This window comes from Salmo trutta, chromosome 17 (genome assembly GCF_901001165.1).
Source record: "Salmo trutta chromosome 17, fSalTru1.1, whole genome shotgun sequence".
NCBI lineage: Eukaryota > Metazoa > Chordata > Actinopteri > Salmoniformes > Salmonidae > Salmo > Salmo trutta.
The window spans coordinates 52,468,438-52,480,821 of NC_042973.1; the positions used below are offsets into that span (position 1 = coordinate 52,468,438).

The window sequence follows — 12,384 nt, forward strand, 5'->3', positions numbered from 1 at the left end:
CTACTTCTGATGTGTTACTTCAGTTCCTCTAGTTAACCTCTATGACAGACAGACAGACAGACAGACAGACAGACAGACAGACAGACAGACAGACAGACAGACAGACAGACAGACAGACAGACAGACAGACAGACAGAGCTATTGTATAATATGAAGACCAGAAGGCAGAGTTGCAGCATTCAATGCTTCAGGTTTATTCAAAACAACAGAACTTTTCACCAATATAAAATGATACAGAATATATACTGCATAACAAAAAAACATTACAAAGTGTTACAAAAGCTTTTTCATTGATTTGGAATCTCCTCTTTATATAACTTTTTTTTTAAGGAGGAAAAATCGAACATTTTGAAAAGGCACAGCCGGTACTATTTGAAAAGCACACTGCATATAATACAATTAAATTCAATGGAAACAACGTTTCACATTCTGTTATGAAAATCATAAAAAAGACGACAAGAAATATAATTTTTTTACAAGAGTAAAACAACCAAGCCCTGTGCTTGGAGAGGGAAGTTGGTAGCTGACATGTGGATCCTGTCTTACGTGTTGTTAAACATCGCTAAGCTATGCTTAACTAGCCTGGTCCTAGACCTGTTTGTGCTGTCTTGCCGGCTTCTTCATTGTCACACCATTGTCAAGGTGGAACAAACAGACCTGGAGACAGGCTAACCCTAACTACTGTCCACTTGGACAGGGTCCTGCTGTGGAAATGTACTTAATTATAACACGCCAGCGGTCTCACAGACCTCGTGGTGTATGGCTTTAACCAAGTGCTTTCAACGACACAACTGGAATTTTAACCAACTTAAGTGCAATAAAAAGTGAGGTCAACATGCCATGTAAATGTAGAGTCAATCGTGAGTATTTACACCGTAAAATAATTTTGCAGAAACTGAAGGCTAATGACGAAGATGATGATGATAATACTACTACTTAAAGAGGTGGATGATGTGGAGTTTTTGAGACCCCAAATCATAAGCAAGTTTGCCTGAAAAATAAACAGAAGACTAATGATGATTTATAGTCCTTGAGAAGAGATGCTTGATGAAGATGGTCAAAGTAGAACCAACAGGCTGGTTTGGGTTTTGAGAGTCTGAATCAGGACTTGTGATTGGCAGGGGACAGGAGCAGGGGGGAGGGGGACCCATCCAGGTTTGGCAGGGGGACCGGGAGGTGTCCATTCATTAGACTGGGAAACTGTGGAGAGAGAGAGCGTGGGTGGGGGGTGGGGGGGGAGGTGGAGGTTCAGCCAATGCTACTGAAGTGTCAGTATGCTGTACATCCCAAACTTTCTAAAACTAGTGTTTGGCAAACAGAAGTGTGGATGAAGAATAAAGAGGCCTGTACACTGTACAGTAGTACACTGTACACCCTCCAGTGCTTTATCCTTTCCAACAAATTCACAATTGTTCACTTCACAGAGGCCTTTGCCAGGTCTCTCTGCCAATGCTCCTATCACGAGAGGAACTGTAGTGTTTTCACTGGTCCAGTTTCCTGTTGTTCTATGCACTGTGTGCCTCTTCCTTCCCTCCCTTCTCACTCCTTTCTGATCGTTTCTACCACCACAACAGGCTGTATAGAGGGAGAAGTGAGTGCATTGTACATAGAGGCCACTTAGGCTTGTGTGCGTGTGTTGATGGGAGCAGAGGGGGGCTAGCTAGCAGCCTAGCTGCACAAATGAGGAGCAGGACTACGTCCCAAACGACACACTTCCCTACATAATGCACTACGTTTGGCCCATAGGGCTCTGTTCAAAAGTAGCATACTATATAGAGGACAGGGTTCCATTTTGGATGCAGTCCAGGATCCGCCCCCTCAGAAACCTGTCCACACTGTTCAGTCTGCCTCGGCTCCCTTGGGCTCAAACAGGAAGTATTCACAGGATATCCTCTCCCTCTCTGCATTTGCAGAGTCCTGAAACTGGACACCTTCGGAACCGCTGGCCTGAGGTATACTGACTGAGAGACGAGAAAACTTCTCCTAATGTAACAAACCTCGCCAGGTCAGACTCTTGTTATTGCAGTCAAACTCAGTCAGTAACAAAGATTGCTCATGTCGCCTCATCTTGTCGTCTACTTTATACACACACTAAGTACACCATAATAGAACATCTTAAAATGACCTGGAATGTAGAATTACAGGTAAGCGTACTTAAGATCAAATGGATAAAGAGGGACGTGGAAAACGTTCCGTGTTAATATTACCAGGGCAGGTCAAGGGTTTTGACAAAGGGAGACATGGAGAGAAATGCTAACACTTATTCTACCTGACACATTTGCATACATTATGCTGTTGGATGGAGAATGTCAGCGGATAGAGGAACAAGTCTTCAGGAGTAAACAAACAGTCCATTCAGCACTTCTCTATTCTTCCCCTCCCTCGCTCTCTCTCTCTTGCTTACCTGGAACAGTGATCAATGTCCGTGCAGCCGTGCAGGGCTCAGAGTGGCTACGGGACACAGACTGCTCTCTCCCTTTATCTCTCTCGCTGTTTCCCTCTCCCTCCTCCTCTCCCTCCCCTCTTTCCCTTCTCTTGCTTACCTGGAACAGAGATCCGTGTCCTTGGAGCCGTGCAGGGCTCAGAGGGGCTATGGGACTAAGACTGCTCCAGAAGTGGATGCCTGATAACAGAGGGCTGTGAGCCAGCAGCAGGCCAGACGGAGTCTAGGGAGGGAGAAGGAAGAGGGGGAGGGGGGGTGCAGAGATAGTAAAGAGTATGTGAGATTTGGATCAGTGATAATAACCGCAATGACAACTGTTTGAAATAAAAAATAACTTCACTTGAGGTGTAATACATTTTGAAAGTATTATTCACTTTTTTATCAGGTGACTCAATGTGAAAACATCCTGAAATGTAAAATGGTAATTTCTCTCAGCTTGGTGTTATTATGAACAGCAAAAACAAATGTCTGTGGTTTTTCCTTTTGATACAGGGGTGAGGTAGTGGGGAGAGGGGTGATTGTTGTGGATTAGGGTTTCACTCCTTAGGCATCACAGCCCTTCCTTGGAACGCTTGTAGAGGCTAGAGAGCACCATATGTTCAAATCAATTCACCTCCAGAGAGAGAAATAAGCCTGTTTTATTGGGGGAGCAGAGCAGAGGGACCCTGCCTGGTCTGCCTGCCTTTTCCTTCACTATTAATGGAATGATTGGAGCATATGGCATCAATTAGGGCCTCTTCCCCTCTTTCTCTGTCTTTCTCATTTTTCTCTCTCTTTCTCGCTCCCTCTCTCTCTAATGAGGACAGGATTTGTGTAAATCTCGGGTTTTTCCTCTGATCTCACTTTGCACCCCAATAAACTGTTGATGTTGTTCAGCTCTGTTGTTGCTGTATATCAGGGTTCCCCAACTGGCGGCACGCGGGCCGAATTTGGCCCGTGGGTGTTTTTATTTGTTATTTGGCCCGTGGGTGTTTTTATTTATTATTTGTAGTTGTTCTGGCCCACCCTCCATCCGCTCATGAGAAAATCGGCCCGCGGCTGAATCTAGTTGATGATCCCTGCTGTATAGGCTATATCTCACTGTGTGCAGAAGTTTTCTGTTCTGGTGTAATGATGATGCAAATGTGGTCTAGCAGGGATAATGATAACTAAAAAAATACATTGTAAAAAAAAATGTGTCTTTGTGATGTGCTGCTTGAGTTGGAATGCAACTTTTTAACAGAGAGTACGCTCAATAAAATTGTACTGAAGAGTGGTCCATGATCTTCCATGGCCCATATCAACTATAAGTGTTTCCAGAGCCAGACTATGACCAGTGGCAGAGCCTTGCTACTTTAGCTGGGCTTTTTGGGAGACTGATGACCTCAGGTCTGGATATGATCCATGGCTCTTTCTCCTCTGTCTAAAAAATCTGTCCTCTCCTCGTCTCCTTTCCTTAATCTACACTGATTGGAAAAGACTGAAAACAATAATATTGGAAAGTCATTATTAGAACAAAAGGTGATCCCTAGAACCTAATAGTGTAGGCTGGCTTCTACCTGGTCAGTTTTTTTCAGTTATTTTTTGACAATTGAGAAAATATATATCCCATCCCCCCATGGCCAGGCAGGCAACAGTACAGATGAGATGGAAACAGAAAATCACTGCAACACTATACGCTTTAGATAAAAGCTTCTGCCAAGTAGCCTATAACATGCTATATAGCAGAAGTATTCACCTGTGCAGTGAAGAAGGCTGGGGTGAGGGACCCGGACGGCAGGGCGGGGCTGTTGAGGGCTATGGAGCCAATGTCACTTCCTGTCAGGAGCAGGGAGGGGGCAGGGATCTCTAGGGCTTTGGGCTTCTTTGTTTTGGGTGGGAGTCCATGTTCCCTGTCTCCATGACTACTACCACTACCCCTACTACCACCACTGGTCCTCTTCTCCGGAGGCTGCAGGGCCCTCTCTCGCTCTCTGTGCCCAGAGGAGAGATTCAAGGGCTGGGCTCCCTGGTCAGAGTCCTCCTCCTCCTCCTCCTCCTCTTCAGCCTCTGGGCTCCAGCCTCCTCGCCCTGGTCCCGGCTGGGGGTTAGGGCTGGGTGGGGAGGAGGATGGGGAGCGCCGGTGGTGATGGTGGTGGAGGGGGGAGGGTTTAGATGGACTGTGGATGCTGAAGGATTGTGATGAAGGCTTGATGAGGGAGGGTGAGGGTGGAGTTCTCTCTGTGGTACCAGCCCCGAAGCGGATGACTCCGGACCGGGCTTCGTCCTGCTGTCTCTCCTGCCTCTCCCTCAAGGCTCTGAGCAGCTCCTCTGGAGGATGATGGAGGGAGCTGACACTGAAGGAGGAGTAGAGACCAGAGCGGAGGTAATCGTTACGACACGCAGCCTGCTGAGCCGCAGCAGCCGCCCCCAAGGCTCTCCTCTGCTGCTGTGCCTCCTCCTCTTCCTCCTCTACGTCTATGTCCTGGACGTCATCCTCATGGAGGGTCACCCTGCCGGACGTCAAGCCCATCTCTACCGCCGCAGGGTCCATCTTCAGGATCTCCGGGAACGAGACAAACTTGTAGACAAACTTCTGGCCGATCACTTTCTTGATGATGTTCTGGAACAGAGAGGGTGGGATTAGTGTGCAGGTTGAACCTTACAATGACCCCCTGATTTACCTAGTATTTTCTTCATACAGCCTATTCCTTCGTTAATAATCAAAAGCTCTATTACACATTTATAAGTTGATACCAACAATATACATTTTAATTTCTGTTGTCAATGAATAACAGAACTTGGAATGTTCAGTGTTGATGGGGCCATTTTGATTTCAACACATTTCTGTCATAGAAATATTCTACCAAAGTCACCCAAAATGATTGCAAAATGGCCCTTACGTGTGTTTGAGAGATGCATCACTGTATATGGCTGTGCTGTTGGTAAGGTGAGAAGAGGAAGTGGAACTATCTCCCAGTGGGGATCTTTGGTTGAAAAAGAAGAACTACTAAGTGAGATTGTCCCCCATGTGAGAGTGTTTAACACTGATGTGAATGGGCTCACTCAAGTAATGTTTTGAGAAAGGTCACATCGACCAAAATGTAAAAAAAAAAAAAATAATAATAATATTAAATAACAAGTTTTAGATACTTGTGTGTGCTTGAGTACACTGTTTGAAAGAAAGGTGCTACTTAGAACCAAAAAAATAATCTGGATGAAAGAACCTGTCCAAAGAACCTTTTGAGAATCCTTTTTTGTAGAAGAAGAATGTATTGTGATATGACTGTATTCTACCTTGTCATAGTAGTATCTCAGAGCTCTGCTCAGCTTGTCGTAGTTCATATTAGTCTTGTTCTTGCGAAGCCCCCACAGCTTGGCCACCTCCTCTGACTTGAGCAGTTTGAACTCCCCGTCAGTGGACGTCCAGCAGATCAGATGCTTGTGGCTCTGGTCCAGGAGAAGTTGCAGCAGGAACTGCCACAACGTGATGGCGCTGTCCATACCTACAGCAAGGGTTATAAGGGCTATGGTTAGAAGAACACACCTGACATCATCAACATGGGACCAGGGTTATGGTACTATTCATGGGCGGCGGTAGCCTGGAGTTTAGATAAGCCGGCCAGCCACTGGAGAGTGACGGCCAGCCACTGTAAGGACTCTATGTATAAAATACAATTTTCTGTTGATTCTATAATGGATCAATAAACATTTACTGTATTGTACACCTAAAGTATTACCAAATATTTCTTTATAACTAAAACAAGATAGACCATAACCTGTTGTTTCCAATGGGAACACTGGGCAGAGCCAAGCACGAGCTGGCGAGATCCTATTGGCGCATTATAACATGTGTCTGTATATTTCCGTTAGGGAACACCTCTGTGAAGTCCGCGTGTGCAATAACTCAATTCGCCTTTGCACACCTTCTAAACAACACAATTTTTTTGCAAAGGGTAAAGTCTACAAAACTTAATCCACTCTGTTCATAACAGATTCTAGTTTTGGGAACAGATGACTGTATTGAGATCAACTGTTTCATCGATGAGAAAATTTGCAGAATGTCGGCCAAAATCCCTCTCGTTCCATCTTCTCCCACTGCCGACCACTGGGCTTCCTCTCACTACCATATTTGGTAGTGAGTGGAAACGCCAAGCGGATGCTTCACATTTATACACCCGGTGAAATATCTCTCTCATTGTTCCATCTGTGGTATTACAATGTAGTAGCCTGTACTGTGATATTTGTAATGTAAAGAAAAGTCATAGTGTGGAATATAACAGTACTGATTAGTGTGTAGTGTAAAGTAACAGAGTAGCAGATGAGAGAGAAAAAAAAGAAAAAGAAAAGCAGGAACCACAGTTCAAACCAGAAGTATATGCGGTCCAACCTGGCTGAGGCTACAGGAAGTATGACGGGCCCAGAGAGAGAGAAAGAGAGAGAGACCAGGGTGGGTTTGTCGTTTAGTAAAGGAATGTGTATCCCTATGAGCTCCTGTCTGCCTGGTAGAACCGAGACTAGCACACAGACTAGTCTGATCAGAAGTAGTGCACTTCATAGGGAATTGGGTGCCATTTTGGACAATACCTGGGAAATTGTTCTCGTCTGTCTCTCTTTCAACATCTGCGACAGGCAAACTCAATGACTGTTGTTGTGATGAGAAAAGTGAAATGTCAGTGACCCTGATCAATGAATGCCTTATCAACTATACACACACGTTGTCACGTTTGTCATATGATGAAGACCAAAGCGCAGCGTGTGTATCGTTCCACATTTTATTATAACTGTGAAACTATGCAAGACATACAAATAAACTACTAAACAAAAATAACAAACCGTGACGAAGAGGCGAAACATACACTACCTCAAAACAATCTCCCACAAAACCTAGTGGGAAAAACAACAACTTAAATATGATCCCCAATTAGAGACAACGATGATCAGCTGCCTCTAATTGGAGATCATCCCAAAAAAACAACAATATAGAAATACAGAAACTACAACCCCACATAGAAATACATAAACTAGACAACAACAAAAAAACATAGAAAAAAGAAACTAGAATCAACATAGAAATAAATAAACTAGACAAAACCCCCTGTCACGCCCTGACCTACTCTAGCGTTCTATGGTCAGGACGTGACACACGTACTGTACACCTACACACGTACACATGCACACCCAGGCACACATACGTACAAACAAACGTACATACACATGAACATAGTACACACACACATTTGTACACACACGTATACTCACATGTTCATAGTACATACAGTGCCTTCAGAAAGTATTCATACCCTTTACTTATTCAACATTTTGTTGTGTTACAGCCTAAATTCTAAATGGATTAAATAGATGTTTTTGTCACCCGTCTACACACAATGCCCCATAATGTCAGAGTGATAAATGTTTGCAAATTTATGAAAATGAAATACAGAATATCTCATTTCCATAAGTATTCACTCCCCTGAGTCAATACTTTGTAGAAGCACTTTTGGCAGTGATTACAGCTGTGAGTCTTTCTGGGTACATTTCTAAGAGCTTTCCACACCTGGATTATGCAACATTTGCCCATTATTATTTCCAAATTTCTTCAAGCTCTGTCAAATTGGTTGTTGATCATTGCTAGACAACCGTTTTCAGGTCTTGCCATAGATTTACAAGCAGATTTAAGTCAAAACTGTAACTCGGCCACTCAGGAACATTCACTGTCATCTTGGTAAGCAACTCCAGTGTCGATTTGGCCATGTGTTTTAGGTTTTTGTCCTGCTGAAAGGTGAATTCATATCCCAGTGTCTGGTGGAAAGCAGACTGAACCAGGTTTTCCTCTAGGATTTTGTCTGTGCTTGGCTCCATTCTGTTTATTTTTTATCCTGAAAAACTCCCCAGTCCTTAACGATTACAAGCATACCCATAACATGATGCAGCCACCACTGTGCTTGAAAATATGGAGAGCGGTACTCAGTAATGTGTTGTATTGGATTTGCCCCAAACATAACACTTTGTATTCAGAACAAAAAGTGAATTGCTTTGCCACGTTTTGCAGTATTACTTTACAGGATGCATGTTTGGGAATATTTTTATTCTGTACTTCCTTCTTTTCACTCTGTCAACTAGGTTAATATTGTGGAGTAAGTACAATGTTGTTGATCCATCCTCAGTTTTCTTCTATCACTGCCATTAAACTCTGTAACTGTTTAAATTAAAGTCAACATTGGCATCATGGTTTCCTTCCTCTCCGACAACTGTGTTAGGAAGGACGTCTGTATCTTTGTAGTGACTGGGTGTATCAATACACCATTCAAAGTGTAATGAACAACTTCACCATGCTCAAAGGGATATTCAATGTCTGCTTTTTATTTTTTTTACCCATCTACCAATAGGTGCCCTTCTTTGCAAGGCATTGGAAAACCATGGTTGAATCTGTTTGAAATTCACTGCTAGACTGACGGATTATACAGATAATTGTACGTGTGTCGTACAGAGATGAGGCAGTCATTCAAAAATCAGGTTAAACACTGTAACTGCACACAGAGTGAGTCTATACAAATTATTATGTGTCTTGTTAATCACATTTTTACTCCTGAACATATTTAGGTTTGCCATACAAAGGGTTTGAATACTAATTGACTCAAGACAGTTCAGATTTTCATTTTTTATTAATTTGTAAAAATGTAGAAGAACATTATTCCACTTTGACATGATGGGGTATTGTGTTTTGGCCAGTTTCATTCATTTTGAATTCAGGCAGTAACACAACAAAATGTGGAAAAGGTCAAGGGTTTTGAATGCTTTTTGAAGACACTGTACACACACACACACATACACACACACACACACACACACACACACACACACACACACACACACACACACACACACACACACACACACACACACCCCAACCTGGTCTCAAAGCATTTCGTATTATTCTGTACGTAAATCTGAGACACTCCATTTAGTAAATATGTTACGTTTTGTATGGTTACATAAGACAGATGGTTACGTAAGGCAAAAACGAAAGTATGGTGGTTGGTCGGGGTGGATAGGTGGGCATATAATGTGAATGTCTAATGAGTTCGAATCTCATCACGGACAACTTTTGCATTTTAGCTAATTAGCAACTTTTTAATTACTTACTACTTTTTAGCTACTTTGCAACTACTTAGCATGTTTACCATTTTAGCTAACCCTTCACCTAACCCTAACCCTTTTAGCTAACCATTCCCCTAACCTTAACCCTTTAACTTAACGCTTAAACTAAACCCTAACATTAACCCTAACCCTAACCCCTAATCCTAACCCCTAGCTTAGCTATAGGTACCACCTAGCTAGAATTTGTAAAAAATCATACGTTTTGCAAAATCGTAACATATCTTATGTTTCGCAAATTCGTAACACATTGTGCATTTTGCAAATCTGCAGCATAATACGAATTGTAATTCGTAACATATCATACGAAATGGGTGATGGACAGCCACAAATGAATACATACCATACAAAACAGAACATATCATACTAAATGGCATTTCTCAGATTTACATACAGAGTAATATGAAATGCTCTGAGACCAGGTTGAAACCGTCCCACACACACACACTGTCAAAGCTGATTCAACATGTTTCTGGCACAATCGATCCCTAGTGTTTTCTATCTGCCATGTGAAACCCACAAAACTGTCAAAGTCAGGACTTCCTCCTATTCTACTTTCAAGGGCATATGTATGGTAGGGAGGGGGGGGATCCCACACTGAGGGCATTTCCCCAATCCTCTTCCGACTCTGCCTGGGTCATGAGATCAAGTCAAACTGTCCTCCTACTCCACCCCTGGGACATATACCGAGACAACACATTACTGTTTGGTAGGGTGTTCTATGTTCAAGGTTATTTGAGTTGTACTTTCCACATCACCTCAGCACTCATTACAACACATCTGACATCGTTGTAATAAGAATCATGCTCTTGCTGGTTAGTCAGAGTTCTTGTGTACTCAATTAATCGTCTTTTATTTTACTTTTGACACTAATGACATGTTCTAAAACGCCCCTGTCCCCCCTCCCTTTCTTTCTCTGTCTTCCTCTCTCTCTCCCATGCCTCTCCCTCCTGTCTCCCAGTCTCTCTCTCTCTCCCCCCGTCTCTGATGCGACAATTGCGACAGCCAGCCCTGTCCCTTCACCCTAGCCCCCCCCCCCCACACACACACACAAAGCTGTGAGTTGTGAATATCCTTTGCCTCCTTCGCAGATGCTCAAGAGTGTCGCCTACGATTGAAAAGTCACACTGCTGGTGCGCCGCCGTACAAAGCCATCCAGTGTTTGGGGAACGGAAACTCCTAATGTGATTAGGTGCTGTGCGCAGACATTACTTAGCCATGACTAAATCTGCTCTCTTCCTGTTCACATTCGCAGTCCGTCGCTGGAAAATCCAACCAGACATGGGCGAGCAAGCGCCGTAGTCTTTGCACAGCTTCAGAAGGTGAAGCACAAGCTGCTGTATGTTCAGTTGAATCTAGGTTGCGCTGTTGTACCCCATTTGTATAAATGATCTATTTATATGTCTGTCTGTCTCGTTCCCTTCCTTTAGAATAGACTATTAAAGTATAATTCACAAGGGAGGTGGGATTATGCGGAGTAGAAATAAGCAGACTCTCCAAGACTGTCTATTTCTTTTCCGGCCTTACTGATTCATTTTCAAGATGTTCACTACCAGACAGATTCAAACCGGAAGCTCTTCGAAATGTGGTGTACTCCATACCAGACAAACCAGAAACTTTTCCTCTGGCACATTTGACTTTACAGTTGAATAAATGTGAATACACAGCAATATGAATAAACAGCAACAATACGTACAAGTTTGTGTCCGTCGAACTTTGGTTAGGCTACAAACTGTGTCCTTCTCCGACTCACACCAAATATAGGCTATCATATACAATAACAGAGACCTCATACCTAATTCAATCACTCACATTCAAATATATGTCCCCTTTTCTCTATCAAAGCCATCCATTAAAAAAAGCATAATAACCTAATAATAAACGCAAATCCCTTGTTTTCACATTACCTGCGATTTCTTGTTTGCCTTTCCTTCCCCTCCTTGCAAAACTTTTATGATTAAATTGGTATGATCCCTTGTTTTTCCATGCTGACTGTCGTCTAGCTAGGCTATACAGCTCTGCTGGACTGAAATAAGATCCTGGCTTTTTTTTTTTTTTTTTGCAGGAAGTTGGAGCAGGCAGACAGAGAGCCGGCCGACTTCCTCTCCCCTACGATTCCCCAGGCGGTTTACCGTCTGTGTAAACACGCTTTTACTCTCCTCCTTTCTCTCTCTCTCTCTCTCTTTCTCCCTCTCCATCTATCTACCCGCCGATGGCCAACAAACAGTAGCTTTCGATCATAACACACATGGCAATATTGTAACTCTCCAACTCCTCTACATTTGATGTGACGTCACGGCTCATTCTAAAGCGTGTCGAGTGCGTGAGAGAGAAAGTTACTGAGGCTAAACGGGATAGTCTGTAGTGAAAGGATTGTTGAGTTAGGCCTTACTCTTTACTATTGGCACTGATTTTAAAAGTAACACGTGAACACAATGTCCGCTGCTCCAGGTTGTGTGCGTTAATGGTGCATCACTGTCAGGGCAGATCCATTGGTTTTAGACCAGAGTGGGTGCATAGGGCAAATGTCTAGTCATCCTCTGTGACGAACATCGAATTAATACGTGACAGCAAGCCTATTAAAAACCATAGCCAACATTTGAAGAAATCATGGTTAATGGGGTTTGGAGTCAAAGCCTGATAACATATTCCCTGTAAGCCCGTTTTTTCTTCTTCTCACAAACAGAACCTATGTGCAGATAAATGGAATAGGAATACCGGCAAGATAACCCTCAACTATGAAATGTTTATTTAGCAAGAGCTTGACTGACAAATAAATAGGTGTCAATTAGAGACACCTACAAACGAGAAAAATGGCTACAATG

General features: G+C 43.1%; 1 protein-coding gene across 1 annotated transcript; it reads right to left on the minus strand.

The window, feature by feature from the left end:
• Positions 1–170: 170 nt before the first annotated feature.
• LOC115152396 (ETS domain-containing protein Elk-3) lies at positions 171–11,989 on the minus strand. Its single transcript, XM_029697235.1, has 5 exons — positions 11,467–11,989; positions 5,699–5,907; positions 4,161–5,024; positions 2,544–2,666; positions 171–1,200 (listed from the first exon to the last, which is right to left on the minus strand). The coding sequence occupies exons 2-5, from the start codon at positions 5,903–5,905 to the stop codon at positions 1,102–1,104; spliced, it is 1,293 nt and encodes a 430-aa protein (XP_029553095.1). The 5' UTR covers positions 5,906–5,907; positions 11,467–11,989; the 3' UTR covers positions 171–1,101.
• Between the last annotated feature and the right edge of the window lie 395 nt (positions 11,990–12,384).

Excerpts from the sequence above, each read along its gene's own strand:
- LOC115152396 (XM_029697235.1), bottom strand. The coding sequence starts at position 5,905 with ATGGACAGCGCCATCACGTTGTGGCAGTTCCTGCTGCAACTTCTCCTG. Across the intron at positions 2,667-4,160 it reads CAGCCTTCTTCACTGCACAG|ACTCCGTCTGGCCTGCTGCT; the intron begins GTGAATACTTCT and ends CTCCCTCCCTAG. Across the intron at positions 1,201-2,543 it reads GACACGGATCTCTGTTCCAG|TTTCCCAGTCTAATGAATGG; the intron begins GTAAGCAAGAGA and ends CTCTCTCCACAG.